We start from the raw sequence: 17,843 nt of genomic DNA, 5'->3' as shown, positions 1-17,843 counted from the left end.
GTAGTCTATGGTTGTGTACTGTTGTAGTCTATGATTGTGTACTGTTGTAGTCTATGGTTGTGTACTGTTGTAGTCTATGTTTGTGTACTAGTCTATGGTTGTGTACTGTTGTAGTCTATGATTGTGTACTGTTGTAGTCTATGGTTGTGTACTGTTGTAGTCTATGGTTGTGTACTGTTGTAGTCTATGGTTGTGTACTGTTGTAGTCTATGGTTGTGTACTGTTGTAGTCTATGTTTGTGTACTAGTCTATGGTTGTGTACTGTTGTAGTCTATGGTTGTGTACTGTTGTAGTCTATGATTGTGTACTGTTGTAGTCTATGGTTGTGTACTGTTGTAGTCTATGTTTGTGTACTAGTCTATGGTTGTGTACTGTTGTAGTCTATGGTTGTGTACTGTTGTAGTCTATGGTTGTCTACTGTTGTAGTCTACTGTTGTAGTCTATGGTTGTGTACTGTTGTAGTCTATGGTTGTGTACTACTCTATGGTTGTGTACTGTTGTAGTCTATGGTTGTGTACTATTGTAGTCTATGGTTGTGTACTGTTGTAGTCTGTGGTTGTGTACTGTTGTAGTCTATGGTTGTGTACTGTTGTAGTCTATGGTTGTGTACTGTTGTAGTCTATGGTTGTGTACTGTTGTAGTCTATGGTTGTGTACTGTTGTAGTCTGTGGTTGTGTACCGTTGTAGTCTATGTTTGTGTACTAGTCTATCGTTGTGTACTGTTATAGTCTATGGTTGTGTACTGTTGTGGTCTATGGTTGTGTACTGTTGTAGTCTATGGTTGTGTACTGTTGTAGTCTATGGTTGTGTACTGTTGTGGTCTATGGTTGTGTACTGTTGTAGTCTGTGGTTGTGTACTGTTGTAGTCTGTGGTTGTGTACTGTTGTAGTCTATGGTTGTGTACTACTCTATGGTTGTGTACTGTTGTAGTCTATGGTTGTGTACTACTCTATGGTTGTGTACTGTTGTAGTCTATGGTTGTGTACTGTTGTAGTCTGTGGTTGTGTACTGTTGTAGTCTATGGTTGTGTACTAGTCTATGGTTGTGTACTAGTCTATCGTTGTGTACTGTTATAGTCTATGGTTGTGTACTGTTGTAGTCTATGGTTGTGTACTGTTGTAGTCTATGGTTGTGTACTGTTGTAGTCTATGGTTGTGTACTGTTGTGGTCTATGGTTGTGTACTGTTGTAGTCTGTGGTTGTGTACTGTTGTAGTCTGTGGTTGTGTACTGTTGTAGTCTATGGTTGTGTACTACTCTATGGTTGTGTACTGTTGTAGTCTATGGTTGTGTACTACTCTATGGTTGTGTACTGTTGTAGTCTATGGTTGTGTACTGTTGTAGTCTATGGTTGTGTACTGTTGTGGTCTATGGTTGTGTACTGTTGTAGTCTATGGTTGTGTACTGTTGTAGTCTATGGTTGTGTACTGTTGTGGTCTATGGTTGTGTACTGTTGTAGTCTATGTTTGTGTACTGTTGTAGTCTATGGTTGTGTACTGTTGTGGTCTATGGTTGTGTACTGTTGTAGTCTGTGGTTGTGTACTATTGTAGTCTATGGTTGTGTACTGTTGTAGTCTGTGGTTGTGTACTGTTGTAGTCTATGGTTGTGTACTGTTGTAGTCTATGGTTGTGTACTGTTGTAGTCTATGGTTGTGTACTGTTGTGGTCTATGGTTGTGTACTGTTGTAGTCTGTGGTTGTGTACTGTTGTAGTCTATGGTTGTGTACTGTTGCAGTCTGTGGTTGTGTACTGTTGCAGTCTATGGTTGTGTACTGTTGTGGTCTATGGTTGTGTACTGTTGTAGTCTGTGGTTGTGTACTGTTGTAGTCTGTGGTTGTGTACTGTTGTAGTCTATGGTTGTGTACTGTTGTAGTCTATGTTTGTGTACTGTTGTAGTCTGTGGTTGTGTACTGTTGTAGTCTGTGGTTGTGTACTGATGTAGTCTATGGTTGTGTACTGTTGTGGTCTATGGTTGTGTACTGTTGTAGTCAATGGTTGTGTACTGTTGTAGTCTGTGGTTGTGTACTGTTGTAGTCTATGGTTGTGTACTGTTGTAGTCTATGGTTGTGTACTGTTGTGGTCTATGGTTGTGTACTGTTGTAGTCTATGGTTGTGTACTGTTGTGGTCTATGGTTGTGTACTGTTGTAGTCTGTGGTTGTGTACTGATGTAGTCTATGGTTGTGTACTGTTGTAGTCTGTGGTTGTGTACTGTTGTAGTCTATGGTTGTGTACTGTTGTAGTCTATGGTTGTGTACTGTTGTGGTCTGTGGTTGTGTACTGTTGTAGTCTGTGGTTGTGTACTGTTGTAGTCTGTGGTTGTGTACTGTTGTAGTCTGTGGTTGTGTACTGTTGTAGTCTATGGTTGTGTACTAGTCTATGGTTGTGTACTAGTCTTATGGTTGTGTACTAGTCTATGGTTGTGTACTGTGGACGGGGGGACGCAGAGGGAGCTCTTCTTTTCCAGCTGCCATCCTACTCCTGCTCCTCCCCCTCTCCTCCTCCAGAGCCACTTCTCTTTCTCATCACATCCCGAGGTAAATAACACACATTCAACAATAACAATCGCTTTTTGTCCCTATCGTTTTCACCGAGACCTTTGCCTGTTTTGTCCCGGACATCACCTCGCACTTGCCGACCAGCCAGAGCTTAGCCCGAGCGATAGTAATCATTTGTGATGGGGTCTTTGCTTTGTACCCCTGCTTTCCTGGCGTCGGGTCGGGGTTACGCTTCCTTAGGCAAGTCCGAGGTGTACTTTGTCAGATATAGATAAGGTTAGCATTGCCGTAGCCGATGTAAACTTATAATACAAGACAGTATATTACACATGTGTTTAGCAGGAGCGGTTCAGTGTGAACGATTGGCTTTGATACAGTTGCAATGATGCTAGCTAGAGCAACTTAAACCGATACCTAGCCAGTTAGCATAGCTTTATCTCCAGTTGTTGCTAGCTGGCTAACAACGAACTGATTGTGGTTTACCTTCACACTACATATTTCGCGACCTGATCGTATCGGTAAACTAGTAATACCTTAGTAATAATGTGCTATGATTGGTGCAATGCCGGGGTAATACATTCATAACCTGTCGAATTATTAATTACAGCAAGAAATACAGGAAAGACATTGATTGGGATGTTGTTGTGCTTTATTTGCCTCTGTTAGGGCTGGTTTCGTTTGTTCAGTCGTGTTATTTTGGTAACAGATCAGCTGTGACCATGGGAGTTTGTCATGAAAAGGCGATCATGATACGTGAAACTGATTTAGCCACCTTTTCAATGTAATGTTGTTGTTAATATGGCAGCAAAGCAGCGTTAGCTTCATAGTCAAGAATAATTGGTGAAGAAGGGCATATTTGAACAGAATAGTATAACAATCATTACCTTTCATAGCCATGGAATTGCATGATTTCTATATATTACAATACATATATATTATATTGCCACTTTTGTCATTATTGGAAAACGTTAATTACTTTGTGCTTTTATTATTATTAGGAAATGTGAATTACTTTGACCCCTACTATTTTCCAGGCCATGTTTTTTCTTTTTGATTTATTTTCTTTTTAGGGATGTAACAATAACCAATGTGGTGTATTGTATAGTCTCACAATAATATTGTGTGCACTCACAATTTAGTAAATTATGCATTGTTTTGTTGCAGCGCAGCTAAAGACACAGAAGGAACTACATAGACCATGATCCTTTGCTCCACTTCAGTGCAGACAACATGAATAAATAACTGTTATTAAGCACAGTTTGTATGGTAATTCATTGGAATATGACAGTAATGATTCACGTCAAAGAGTTGTCAAGGAAAAAGTATAATTTCAATTATTCTATTCTCACAATATTGCAAAAAACAGTGTACATGAAATTAATTATGCCATAAAACTGTACTGTGCAAGTTGCATATTGTTACATCCCTTCTTATAAGCAGACACAACCTTTATATTTTGCTGCTTTAAATATAGCTCATGCAAGTGTTTTGTTTTCTAGGATTTCGGAGATGTGAGGAATAGGAAGAGTGTTATTGAACAGCTTGGCTTTAGACACTGTCTCTTGACCTCATCTTCAGCATGAATGGTGATATGCCTCATGTTCCCATCACTACTCTTGCTGGAATTGCTAGTTTGACAGACTGTAAGTTACAATTAATCAATGTGGCATTTTTTAAATCTAAATAAAAATCATCAACTTGAAATAAAACTTTGTATATATTTTGTCTCCCTTTAGTGCTGAACCAGCTACCGTTGCCTTCTCCACTTCCTGCCACAACTGCTAAAGGTCTTCTGTACAGCAGTAGGATTTCCGAAGAGGTGAACAATTTGCTGGTGTGTCGGGATGAGAATTTGGTGACTCAGCTGGTCCACAGTCTTAACCAGGTCTCTACTGAACACATGTAAGTATTTTTGATGGTATCATATGTATTTGATTTCTTAAGAATATATTGATTAAAGGTATTTTTCTTGTAGTGAATTGAAGGACAATCTGGGCAATGATGAACCAGAAGGGGAAATGCCTTTGCTGCTGCAAACCTTGCTGTCGAGGAACCCCAAAATCTTCAGGGATAAAAGTATGCCTTCCCAGAACGAGGTTTGGGGTGGTAAGGAGGTTCCAAGCATGTTCAGTTGTCTATTACTGACATGAGCACGGGGATGGTTTAAAACAGATACTGATAGCATGTTTTGTGATTTTTAGCAGAGTTGAAAGTGCTTTCCTTGTATCTGTCTGAATGCAATAGATTAATCATCACCTATAAGTACAATTGAATACTTATTACAAGTACTATTGAACAATAATTAACTAAAATGTATAACATTGTTGCTGCATAAAAGGAATAGTGGGTTGACTTACATTGAAATATTTAGCTAAGTAACCTGCTTTATTTTTCGATTCTATGAAGGTGTTAGGCAACCATCTTTGATTCAGCAGTACAAAGTTACTCAGAATCAAGTTCACGGCAGTCCTGCTTCTAACTATCAGCAAACCTCTGTTCCCCCAAGTCCTTCAGGGTAAGACACCTATAATATTTAGGAATGAGATGCACATTTAGAGTTGCTTATGAAGACTTTCTCATTTATCTTTTTCAGATGTTTTACACCACAACAGTCCGGGTCCGGTGCAAGATTCCTTACCAAGCAGAACAGTCCCATATCTAGTCCCTACACCCCACAGAGTCCTGATGACTATTTGCAATATAATCCTCCTAGTTATTCTCAACACCAACAAGCGCAACATGGTGAGTTGCAACTTTTTTATCTAGCACACATCTTAACTTAACTTGGATACTTCTGATAACATTATACTAGTCATGAGTAGTTGTAAATTATACATTGTTGTTTTTGTTTTCTTGTGTTCAATACATTTTTTCTGTTTTCATAGCTGCCGGGATGAGAAGTATCCATGACGACAAGGTCTCTGGACAGCTATCAAATAACTCCAATCACAATGCACGAGTTGGTTCCAATGACAACTACATGAACATGACTCAGAGATTAGGGAATGAGGTAAGTTAGAAAACTTTGCACCTTAATCAGACCTCAGTTGATAAAGAGACTTGTATTAAAAAAAAATGTCTTGTAATCATCAGGAAAATGGCTCCTCAATGAAAGGTGCATCGTTTTCTGTAGGATCTCCAAATTCTTCATGTTCTCCTGCGGGACATGAAGAGACAACAAAACGTAACTTACAACTAAACCGATATTGTAATTGTTGACAACGCTTTCAAGTAGATTTACCTATTTCTATTTCTACAGGGTCAAGGGTCATTATACAGTCACCCAATGATCTACCAGACAAGCATCTAACGTCAGTGGAGTACAAAAAGAAACATAAAGAAAGGAACAAAGAGGAATGTGAACAAATTGACAAAAATGCTTTGTATGACATAGTAAGCTCACCAGTGAAGGACTCTTCTAGGCTAACTTTAAAATTGAGTCGAGTACGATCTTCAGACTCTGACCACTCTGGAGAAATGCCCGCTGTAGAAAATGCCAATCACGTGGATACTAGCGTAGTGAAAGATATGCCATCAAGGACAACCCAAGAGCCTTCACAGAAGTCAGAAGCTGAGGAGCAGACAAACTGTCATCCGCCTGTCCAACACAATGCAAAGGACACTGGTGTTGTTAATTCATCTGTGTGTGATGAAACTGAGACAGATGCACTTTCAGAGTCTGAGAGAGTAGAACATGAGTCATCATTTGAGAAAGAACGCTGGAATAAAGATGTTCAGGATAAAGGTGAAGACATACATTTTCTTTTTTTAAATTGCAGTGTGAACTTTGCTAACTGAATGCAATTATTTCCTTGTAGACAAACCACTGAAGAAACGAAAACAGGACTCTTATCCTCAGAAACCTGGAGTTGGGGGCATTTCGGAAGCGGGTGATGGCCAGAAGGGTAACCGTAGTAGCAAACTGACACTCAGAAAAACGGTTGCTACAAATAATGGTACGAGTCGACCTGCTTTGATGGTCAGTATTGATCTTGAGCAAGCTGGCCTAGGAAAAGTACAGCCTGTGGTGGTCTTGGAACCTCGAGAAGTTTGTGAAGATCACCTAAAACGCCTCAAATCCAAGACAGAAGAAAAGGGAAACAAAGTGGTTGAAAACCAAGCCGTCATAAAACAGCATACAGATAACTCTGGAAAGTCTGATTCTCATAAGAACAATCAGGAAATCCAGAAGGAACCTAAACAGCAAGATGTCACAAATGACAGCAGCACAGAACACAATGAGAAGGAAACACCACGTCCGAAACACAAACAAACTGTAGAATCTACTTTGAAAGAGGAAAGAAACAACAGCAGCCATGCCAAGATCCCTGATAGTCAAAAAATCAGTAACAGCACAAAAAATAATACCACCCCTGAAACGGATAAGGAAAAGAACAGACACAAGGAAAAAGACAAAGACCGAAGTAAAAGTGTGGAAAAAAATAGAGACAGTAATAAGGACAAACTCAGAAGCAGGGAACCGAGCAAGGATAAAAGAGACCAGAATACAAACGATGAGCGGAGTAAAACAAGAGAAGACAAGGAAAAGAGTCTTAACAAGGACAGGGACCGGAACAAGGGTCAACAGCAAGAAAAAGACCAAGATGTCATTAAAGACCGGATTAGAAATCAGGTTAAAGAGGTGAACACAGAAAAGAGCCAGAAAAAAGACCAAGACCCGGATAAAGACGCAAAACAGAAAAGGGTTAAAGAGTCTGACCGGGACAAAAGACAAGAGAAGGTCCAAGACTTGGAAAAAAATAAAAATCGACACAAGGACCAAGAACGAGAAAAAGCCAAAACCCAAGAAAAAATCCAGGATCCTAGTAAAAATGTGCAACACAGTAAGGATAAAGAGAGGACCAAGGAGAAAATCCAAGCAAAGGGCCAAGACCAAGAAAAAGATCAGAAGCACACTAAGGGTAAAGAGCGGATAAAGGACAAAACCCAAGCAAAGGAGCCAGATCATAAAAAAGACCGACATCGAAACAGGGACAGAGACCGAGACACTGAAAAGATTCAGGAAAAAAATAAAGAGCAAGACAAAGACAGGAGGCGCAGTAAGGATAAAGAGAAAGATCAAGAGAAAAATCGAGAAAAAGACAGAGAGCGCGGCAAAGGCTGTGGAGAAAATGAACATGAGAGAGAGGGAGAGAAGAAGCACAGACTGACGCAATATGAAGAAAACCATAATAGACAAACTGGTGACCAGCATCCAAAACTGGACCACCCGAAAACAAAGCAAGATGGAAGTAAAAAATCAACTGACCTCAATAGACGACCAAAGACAGAAAATACCTCTGCTGCTAACAAGGAAGACCGAAAGAGTGGTGGTCAGACAGATAAACAGACTTCAGAAACCAAGGCTAGTGAGTTTCCCTCATACCTCTTGGGTGGCAGTGGAACAAGTTTAAAAAACTTTGTCATTCCAAAACTGAAACGAGATGAAAGTATTAAATGTGTTGATGTGCTGATTGAACCTAAAGTGAGGCTGGAAAGAGTGTCGTTGATTAAGAATCTAGCTAAAGCAGCTAAGCCTGTAATTGTGGTTAAGAGACTCAGTATTGATGAAATAAAACATATCATTAAGGAAAGACGGAATGCCCGTTCATCCAGGGACTGGTCTTCCAAATCAGGTAAAGAATGGTACATAGATGTAACTTAAATTTAAATACCCTTGCTCAACCGCTGCTTTTGTCTTTACAGAAATGTCTTCAAAAAAGCGTAGACACAGTGCACCGGGTAAGAAACCCAAGTATGTGGTGTCTGACTCTGAAAAGTCGGAAGAAGACAGTGAAGACTCTGATGACGAGGGTAAGAATTGTATTTTGTATTATTTATGAAAATTAGTTTGCCTGTAGGTGTAAGTTGTGTTAAATATTGCTTTATTTGTTTTTTCAGTTGTGAGAAAAAAATGTAAGAAAGACTATGACAAGTCCTGGAAATTTGAGGAGAAAAGAGGCCGGTCTTCAAGTGGCCGCAATCGAGGTAGAAGTCAGACAGATTCAGATGAAAGTTCTCCACCTCCAAGCCTGACCGCTGGTAACGCTCGCTGTAGTTTATGCATTCATTTGGTTCCTAGATTTAATTGATCTTTTATTCACAAAATGTATGTTTTTTCATAAAGTTGCAAGAAAATTGAGCAAAAAAGAGAAGCATAAAAATAGAAAGTCAAGTGAGCCCAAGCAAACAGTTGAAGGTAACAAGCATTCCTTTTGTAAAATATACATTTTCTCTCTTTTTTGTAATCAATAATGGGTCTTTTTTGTTTTCAACAGAAATGATGGATTCAACCACATTCAAGAGATTTACAGCCGCACTGGATGGCATACTAGACAACCTCGAAGATGTAGATTTTACTGCCACAGGTAAAGTAAATTAAAACAAATTATATGAATTAATTGACAGCACTATTTAAAAAATAAACAAATTAACAAGAAACATTTTAACACTTTAATGCAGATGATGATGATGATGAAATACCTCAGGAACTCTTGCTTGGACAGCATCAGTTGAGTGAGCTTAGCAGTGACTCTGCTAAGATTAAAACTATGGGTATTTTCAACAAGGTAAGGGAAAGAACAGCTATTTATTTATTTAGTGTCACAGTAAAGGAGATAAATAACCTATCTTGATTTTGCAGATTCCCACTGAAAGACTAGTGAAAGTTTTGAATATTCTAGAGAAGAACATCCAGGACAGTGTCAAACTTTCAACATTAATGCATTACGTAAGTAATATAATATTATTTTTTCTGTGCAGTTGTGTTGTTAGATGTTGTCAGTCATTGTCATTGTTGTCATTGTTGTCAGTGTAATGTTATAATGTATTCTAGGATAATGATTCTATGGATGAAGAGAAACTTTGGCGGGACCTCATCATGGAGCGAGTGACCAGATCTGCTGATGCCTGTCTCACTGCCCTCAACATTATGACATCTCCACACATGCCCAAAGCAGTTTACATCGAGGACGTCATTGAGAGAGTGTTGCAGTACACCAAGTTCCACTTGCTGAATTCTCTTTACCCTCAATATGACCCACTTTATAGAGGGGATCCTCATGGAGGTCAGCATTATCTATAAATTAATACATTTTCCATACCTTGTTGAACATTGTCTTTTAACAGCATTCTGCGATAAATGCGTATGTATGTATATTTTTATTATTTTATTTTCCAATATCTAATGTAGGCGGGGTCTACAGTTCAAAATCCAAAAGAGCAAAGTGTTCCAGCTCTAAACAGAAGGTGGTAGTAAAGCTCTACAATAAAGTTTGTGATGTTGTGAGCAATATGTCAGAGCTCCTTGAGATTCAGCTCCTCACAGACACCACAATTCTTCAGGTAGGACCTCACATTTGGTTTTACCTCAAAAAAACATTTTGATGTTTGATTCTAGTGACTTTGTGTGTGGACAATAAAGGATTATCTCATCTTTATTTTACTTGATATTCTAATCAGGTGTCTACTTTGGGCATTACCCCTTTCTTTGTGGAGAATGTCAGTGAGTTGCAGTTATGTGCCATCACACTTGTGACAGCGGTATGTAATACATTCATTCATTTGATGCATTGCCTCTTCTTGACCTTGTGCCTTTTTGTATTATTTATGATACAGCCACGTCTTTCATTATGCGTTTAATTACAGTAATTCTATATTTTTAGGTCTTTTCACGTTATGAGAAACACAGACAGCTGATTCTTGAAGAGATTTTCACCTCCCTGGCAAGACTGCCTACCAGTAAACGCAGCCTCAGGAATTTTAGGTGATTCATAATTCAAAGGTCAAGTGGTTTTGTTTTCATGTAAACAATTGTTTATGAGACATAATTTACTCCCAGGTTAACCAGTGACTCGGATGGTGAATATGTTTACATCCAAATGGTCTCGGCCCTTGTCCTGCAGCTCATCCAGTGTGTGGTACAATTACCGTCTGAACAAGATGGAGAGGAAGAACACAGAAAGAAGGTACTTTATAAAATATACATTTTCTCTTACCACGTTATTATAATTTTAAAATGTATATGCTTTGATAGGTTGATAAAGATGTCCTAATCACAAACGCTTATGAAACAGCTATGAGGACTGCTCAGAATTTTCTATCAGTTTTTCTTAAAAAGTAAGTGGACTTCTATTGACACATTCTTAAAGTTTACACATTTTTAAAAAGTCTGTATTTTTCCCAGGTGTGGAAGTAAGCAGGGTGAGGAAGACTACAGACCTTTGTTTGAGAACTTTGTCCATGACTTGCTCTCCACTATTAACAGGCCTGAGTGGCCTGCAGCTGAACTGCTGCTCAGCTTACTGGGACGATTGTTGGTCAGTACCATGGTTTTAATGTTTATTCATTAAAAGACAGTGCTAACTCTCCTTGATTCCTTCACTTCAGGTTCACCAGTTTAGTAACAAGCAAACAGAAATGGCACTCAGGGTGGCATCGCTGGATTACCTTGGCACTGTGGCCTCTCGCCTTCGCAAAGATGCCGTCACAAGCAAAATGGATCAAAAAGTCATTGACCGCATCCTGAAGGAGGTAATTTCATATCAATGAATCAATGTGGAGTGTAAAGTTTTACTGTACATTAAATGATATTGACTGATTGGTTGGATTTCTGCAGACACCAGGCAGTGATGAGGTCCAGCAGCTCCAGAAGGCTTTGCTTGACTATATTGATGACAACGTGGAGACAGACACGTCTTTACTGGTACGTTTATGCCATCAAACATGGCTCAGTATGTTCTTAGTGTTTGTCTTAATGACATATTGTATTGTTATCATTTGTTACAGTTTGCAAGGAACTTTTACATTGCTCAGTGGTATAGAGACGTAACAAGTGAGGCAGAAAAGGCTGTGAAATCTCAAAACGAGAGAGATGAGGACTCAAAGTATTATTCCACGGAGGTTGAATCAACGGAGGAAATAATGCACAAAGCAGAGGCCAGGAAGAAGTTTCTCCGTAAAGTTATAAAGACGTCACCATCTTATTTTAATTCTTTAAGGTACGTGGCAAAAAAAACAACCAAAAAAACATGTGTAATATAATTACAATTTAAAATAATAGGTAATAATAGTAAGTGTGTTCTACATTTTTCAGGATGAATTCAGATGTAGTGGACTATGAAGACTGCAATCTCGTCGTCAGATATTTGGCCTCCATGAGGCCTTTTGCACAGAGTTTTGATATATATTTATCACAGGTAATTTAACACACACACACACACTGACAAACAAAGTGTATGAATACACCGGAATCAAAAAATAAATCATATTTTTACATTATATTACAGTTTCAGGTCCTAGGGCTGCAGCAACTATTCAGAACAATAACAATTGTGACTAGTTGACTATTAAAATAACTGTAAATGTATTTTGATAACCTTTATTGTTATCTGGATTGTACAGTCTTTAAAACGCGCACACACACAAATATTAAATATATTAAATTATAATGTCAAAAATATTTTTTTGTAACACTTTTTTTGTAAATATATATATGTCACAATTTTTCCACCTTACTAAAATTAGTTAGTTGCAGCACATGCTTAGTTTGTTACTTTTGAAATGAATTAACCAATTCTCGTCACTTTCCTTTCTGACAGATTTTACGGGTGTTGGGTGAGAGTGCGATAGCCGTCCGAACAAAAGCTATGAAATGTCTCTCTGAAGTAGTAGCTGCCGATCCAAGTATTTTGGGCAGAGTATGTAAACATTTTTTACAGTAATAAGATGGAGATTCTGTGTCCACAGATGTAATGTCCTTGTTTGTGCTGTAGGTGGATATGCAGCGTGGGGTCCACTGTCGCCTTATGGACAACTCCACCAGTGTTCGAGAGGCAGCAGTGGAGTTACTCGGACGCTTTGTGCTCAGTCGCCCAGAACTTATTGAGCAGTACTATGATATGCTTATTGAAAGAATATTGGTAATTATTGCTTTTCTTATTTTGTATAACTATTGGTCCCAAATATTGGACTGAATGTGGCCATAATCTGTGTGTGCCATAAAAAACGCACAGTGATTAATTTGGCCCTAAAAAGTTCACGCTGGGTTCAGAAGGTCAACAGAGGTTAATATACTTGAGCTGCACTGCCACCTGCAGACTGGCTAATGTACTGCAGTAGCAACAACAACAACAACTACAACAATTTTAACTGTGTTTTGACCCCCTACATATTATTTTTATTGTATTTCACAATCTCACTGAAGTATGTTTAACTTTATCTCCTATTGAACAGGATACAGGCATAAGTGTCCGGAAGAGGGTCATCAAAATCCTGAGGGACATTTGCCTTGAACTGCCAGACTTCCACAAGATCACTGAGATGTGTGTCAAGATGATCCGTAGAGTTAATGATGAAGAGGGCATCAAGGTTTTTATTTCATTTTATATTGTTATTAATTTTTGGGATTTCAGATTTTTCTAGCGTACTGTTGGACTAATGCAAACTCAAATGTTTTGAACAGAAACTGGTCAATGAAACGTTTCAGAAAATTTGGTTTACTCCAACACCGGGTCATGATAAAGAAGCAATGACCCGCAAGATTCTCAACATTACAGATGTGGTAAATAGATATAAAGATGCATTCCTTGTTTTTCATTCATGCTTTCCATACTAAATCATAATACTGTATTTCAGGTGTTGGCCTGTAAAGACACTGGCTATGACTGGTTTGAGCAACTTCTTCAAAATGTAAGTTTACTTTATTGTGCTCCGCTTTGTGCCGTAGCTCATGATGTAATGTGTACTTTTATATAGCTATTTAAGACGGAAGAAAATGCGTCCTACAAACCTGCCAAAAAGGCCTGTACTCAGCTGGTGGACAGTCTTGTTGAGCACATCCTGACATATGAGGAGTCTCTCGCAGGTAGATCATTTTTGTGATCATTTTGACAACAGCTTGTGGTTTCTTTGTTAATATGAAGTGTGTGTTGTTGTTGTTTTAAGAGGACAAAGGGGTGAGCTCCGGGCGCCTTGTTGCGTGCATAACGACGCTCTTCTTATTCAGCAAGATTCGACCGCAGTTAATGGTTAAACATTCCATGACAATGCAGCCATACTTGACAACGAAGTGCAATGTAAGTAATCACTGATGCTCTTATACAGTTCTGTGACGACTGTATTATCACTAAACATGATTATTGTTTGTTTAGACTCAGAATGATTTCATGCTCATTTGTAATGTGGCCAAAATCCTGGAGCTTGTGGTGCCTCTGTTGGACAGTCCCAGTGAAGCCTTCCTCACTACGCTTGAAGAAGATTTGATGAAGCTCATCATTAAATATGGCATGACGGTGAGTCTGGTTCAGTTGTCGACTCTCGTTCATCCAGATATTGTGTCTCATTTGTATGTTTGGCTCAGGTTGTCCAACACAGTGTGAGTTGTCTTGGCGCCGTTGTGAACAAAGTCACCCACAACTACAAGTTTGTCTGGGCTTGTTTCAATCGCTTCTATGGTAAGGCTTGTTTTAACAGGGAACTTTTCTTCATTAAGACACAAAAAGAGAAAAAGACACATTCATCTTGTACCTTTCTGAAGGAGCTTTGGCGAAACTGAAAACCCAACACCAGGAGGATCCCACCAGTCCTACTCTGGTTAACAACAAACCCACCCTCCTGCGCTCACTGTTCACTGTCGGGGCTCTCTGTCGACATTTTGACTTCGACCTGGAAGAGTTCAAGGGTGCCACCAAGGTAAAATGCACTGTTCTTTCACTGTTGTCTGCACCTTTCTCTGTATAGTTTCTACAGTTTTGTCTCATTTCATTCAGATTGTAATCAAAGACAAGGTTCTGGAGCTGCTGATGTACTTCACCAATCATCAAGATGAGGAAGTGCAGATTAAGGCACTCATTGGACTAGGTAGAGATTCAAACACAAGGGATGAAGACCATTTAATATGAAAATATCCATCTAAATGAATTACTGTCATGTCTTTTTATTTAAAGGCTTCCAGTTCATCATGTACCCAGAGTTGATGTTTGTGCAAGATGTGAAGGTCTTGTACAACAACGCTCTGTCCGAAGAAAGTGTTTCGGTCAGTTTAAAGATACAGGTGTTAAAGAACCTCCAGTCGTACCTTCAGGAAGAGGACTCTCGGATGCAGGAGGCTGACCGTGAATGTGCGTTTTACAAGTTTTATATCCTAAATCAACTTTAAAGAGCTTTAAACCTCGTTACATCAGTGTTTCCTCATCATTTGTTTTCTCAAAGTGGTATTTTGATTCATGCTTGATGTCTCCACCCCCTATTCCCGCCCACATCCCTGCACTTTGCTATTATAATGAAAAATTAAGACTCCGAGTGACACACAGAGGGTTCTAAAATGTCCCGTAGCCACTTTTCAAAAATAAAAGCCTGTAAATGACTATCTGCTGCTTATTACAGTGAAATGTCACTATGAAGAAACTTGAAGTCAATGGATCTGTTTATATTCCACTTCTCTAACTGTATCGTTCTGATCTTTTGGCATAACTAGGGAAGAAGACAGAGAAACAGGAGGATCTGAAGGAAATGGGGGACGTCTCCTCAGGCATGAGCAGCTCTATAATGCAGATTTACCTAAAGCAAGTGTTGGAGTCCTTCTTCCACACTCAGTCCACTGTGCGCCATTACGGCCTTAATGTGATCACACTAACTCTGGGGCAGGGGCTCATACACCCTGTGCAGGTAATTAAACCATCTCTGATGCCAAATCTTAGTCGTTTTTGTCACTCTTGCTGCTGCTGATTGATACTGTGTTTTAGTGTGTGCCATACTTGATTGCTATGGGAACAGACCCCGAGCCAACCATGAAAAACAAGGCAGACAACCAGTTGGTGGAGATCGACAAGAAATACTCAGGTTTCATCCATGTAAGTGATCTTTCAATTACTAATGGAGCTCCATGCACATATTATTACAATAAAAAACGTCTTGCCCTTTTCCCTCCAGATGAAAGCTGTCGCTGGTTTGAAGATGTCTTATCAAGTGCAACAGGCCATTGTTGAATCAAAAACTGCCGTGGTTCGAGGTTTTCGCCCTGATGACAAAGACGCGGCGCTGTGCTCTCACCTCTACACATTGGTCCGAGGAAACCGACAACACAGACGAGCTTTCCTCATATCGTTGCTCAACCTGTTCGACGACAGCTCTGTGAGTTGACTCTTGTGGAACTATTAATGTGTCCTCTCACAGTTAAAAATGATAAACGTTTGTGTCCTACAGAAAACAGAAGTCAACATGGTGCTGTTTGTAGCAGACAACTTGGCCTGCTTTCCGTACCAGACTCAAGATGAGCCATTGTTTATCATGCACCATATTGATATTACTCTATCTGTGTCTGGAAGCAATCTACTGCAGTCCTTTAAAGAGGTAACACTTTCTTTTGCAATTTAACCTGTCAAATCAGATACTCATGTGTGATTTATTTGGCCAGTCTTTACGAAAAGAGCCAATACCTCGACCAAAAAATACAAAGAAGAAGGAGAAGAAGAAAAAGAAACACAAAAAGAGAAAGTGTAACTCTGAAGATGAAGATGACAGCAGTGAAGAAAGCAGCAGCAGCAGCAGCAGCAGCAGCAGCAGCTCCAGCAGCAGTAGTGAAGAGGAGGTGGTGGTGGTGGTCCGCAAGAAAACCAAGTCTGCGGATTCAGACTCAGATTTGGACGACGAGGATGCAGTTTTGGACCGTCTGCCTGACAATCCCGGGCCTTTGCTGGACTTTGCCAGCGCCTCGCAGGGTGTTCTGCTGTTGCTGATGCTAAAACAGCATTTAAAGAATCTCTATGGCTTCTCTGACAGGTAAAAGATAAGCTTGCATTTATATTTTCAAATGGTAACTTACAGAACTTGCTTATTTTTTATCATTGCAGCAAAATCCAGAAATACTCACCAACGGAGCCGGCCAAAGTCTATGACAAGGCAGTGAACAGAAAGTCCAGGGTGCATTTTAACCCTCGCCAAACACTGGATTTCCTAAAGTCCGACCTAGCTAACACAAATCTCACCCATGAATCCAAGAAAAATATTGTGAAGCAATTCTTAGATGTAAGCATCACAAGAGTTTTGCTTTATTTCAATATGATTTATGGTATTTGTGTAATATTGTATGAATATTAAGTAATGCGCACACACACGTCAATGAAGATGCTGTAACTGATCATCTTATCTTCTAGTTCAAGTTACTGATGGAACATTTGGACCGTGAAGAGGAGGAAGAGGATGGTGAAGCTAATACCAATGCCAAAAATAAAGTAATTACTTCCCTGCTTAAAGGCCCAAAACGACAAAGCAACAACCATCATACTGAAGCAGCTCCAATAGAGACGAGTGATGAAGACAGCGAGGATGAGAGTCCTCCTGCGGTAAGCTTTATTGTTTTGTTTTTATCAATTCATAAACCCATTTTTGATGGAACTGTTAAACAAGACATTTTACTTCACAGAGGAAGCCAAAAAAAGGCGGTGATTCAGCTGAGGATTCAGGTCAGAAGAATGATAGTGTGGAGGCTATGGACATCATTGCCACTTTCTGTCCCAAATACAAAGACAGGCCACAGATTGCCAGGGTTGTTGAGAAAAACAGAACAGGCTACAGTATACACTGGATGACGGGAACTTATTCTGGGTCTTGGTCGGTTGCAAAGAAAAAGTATGGTCGCAAAAAGGTGCCTTGGGTTGACACTGTCAAAGAATCAGACATTATTTACAAGAAAATCAATTTGACAAGTGGACAAAAGCTCTCAAACAAAGTGGTACACGCGCTTCGGGCGCTTTATGCTACCAAGGATGCGTCAAAGAAAAAATGACTCCAACAATGTTAACTATGCTGTAGAGAAAATGTAAGAAGCCGTGGCAGTATGGTAACTTGGAGCTGTTGAAAACAAGACTGATGTAAATGTTAAAGATAAGAGGCATACCATAAGAAGGAAATGTTTAGGAAAACATTGTATGGGGGTTCCTTCGCTGTTGTGCAGCAACTCTGGTTTTGATTTTTACTCCCACTGTATCATAGTTTAAAACCTGTTTATATCTGAACATAATTCTGTAAAAAATAAGTGAATGTTGGAAGTTAGTGTATTCATGCTGTTCTTAATAAAGTGTTTTTGGAGTTAAAACTAGCAGACGATCTTTTATTTACAAGAGTGCAAACTATTGCCATTTTTGTTTTTTGTTTGTTTCTGGATTTATGTCATTGATTTAAAACTAAGCAGTATGTGCCAATATACGGGGGAATTTACTGTTTTTAAATGTATATTTTGATGTTATATAGAAAATGCGGAAACATTTTCCCCTGTATCTTTGAAGTCAATACTGCAATAAACCATCCCTATGCCTTTGTTATGTGTTGATTATTACGTCACTTTCATTTG

General features: G+C 39.2%; 1 protein-coding gene across 3 annotated transcripts; it reads left to right on the top strand.

The window, feature by feature from the left end:
- Positions 1-2,414: 2,414 nt before the first annotated feature.
- Positions 2,415-17,810, top strand: LOC140366866 (nipped-B-like protein B). 3 transcript variants are annotated; one of them, XM_072453057.1, is made up of 47 exons: positions 2,415-2,533; positions 3,994-4,137; positions 4,231-4,396; positions 4,470-4,570; positions 4,901-5,009; positions 5,088-5,236; positions 5,380-5,504; positions 5,588-5,678; positions 5,754-6,239; positions 6,313-8,130; positions 8,201-8,308; positions 8,396-8,536; positions 8,622-8,693; positions 8,773-8,862; positions 8,960-9,063; positions 9,138-9,224; positions 9,330-9,561; positions 9,687-9,838; positions 9,956-10,036; positions 10,159-10,259; positions 10,335-10,461; positions 10,530-10,612; positions 10,680-10,812; positions 10,883-11,026; positions 11,112-11,198; positions 11,282-11,493; positions 11,589-11,691; positions 12,094-12,192; positions 12,268-12,414; positions 12,728-12,862; positions 12,957-13,055; positions 13,130-13,183; positions 13,250-13,358; positions 13,439-13,569; positions 13,645-13,785; positions 13,854-13,947; positions 14,031-14,185; positions 14,263-14,353; positions 14,440-14,613; positions 14,970-15,160; positions 15,238-15,345; positions 15,425-15,625; positions 15,698-15,844; positions 15,909-16,273; positions 16,345-16,519; positions 16,648-16,836; positions 16,917-17,810. In XM_072453057.1, the coding sequence occupies exons 2-47, from the start codon at positions 4,074-4,076 to the stop codon at positions 17,277-17,279; spliced, it is 8,334 nt and encodes a 2,777-aa protein (XP_072309158.1). In that variant the 5' UTR covers positions 2,415-2,533; positions 3,994-4,073; the 3' UTR covers positions 17,280-17,810. The 3 variants fall into 3 exon arrangements, with proteins under 3 accessions (XP_072309158.1, XP_072309156.1, XP_072309157.1); XM_072453055.1 differs by having other exon boundaries at positions 4,470-4,600; XM_072453056.1 differs by lacking the exon at positions 2,415-2,533 and adding an exon at positions 2,584-2,734 and having other exon boundaries at positions 4,470-4,600.
- Positions 17,811-17,843: the final 33 nt, after the last annotated feature.

The sequence above is a fragment of the Eucyclogobius newberryi genome, unplaced genomic scaffold (assembly GCF_026437365.1).
Source record: "Eucyclogobius newberryi isolate DKJ021-1_F unplaced genomic scaffold, fEucNew1.0.hap1 SCAF_2, whole genome shotgun sequence".
In the NCBI taxonomy this organism is placed as follows: Eukaryota; Metazoa; Chordata; class Actinopteri; order Gobiiformes; family Gobiidae; genus Eucyclogobius; species Eucyclogobius newberryi.
This window is presented reverse-complemented; position numbering and strand designations above follow the sequence as displayed.

Excerpts from the sequence above, each read along its gene's own strand:
- LOC140366866 (XM_072453055.1), top strand. The coding sequence starts at position 4,074 with ATGAATGGTGATATGCCTCATGTTCCCATCACTACTCTTGCTGGAATT. Across the intron at positions 8,131-8,200 it reads GGACTGGTCTTCCAAATCAG|AAATGTCTTCAAAAAAGCGT; the intron begins GTAAAGAATGGT and ends TTGTCTTTACAG. Across the intron at positions 11,692-12,093 it reads TTGATATATATTTATCACAG|ATTTTACGGGTGTTGGGTGA; the intron begins GTAATTTAACAC and ends CCTTTCTGACAG.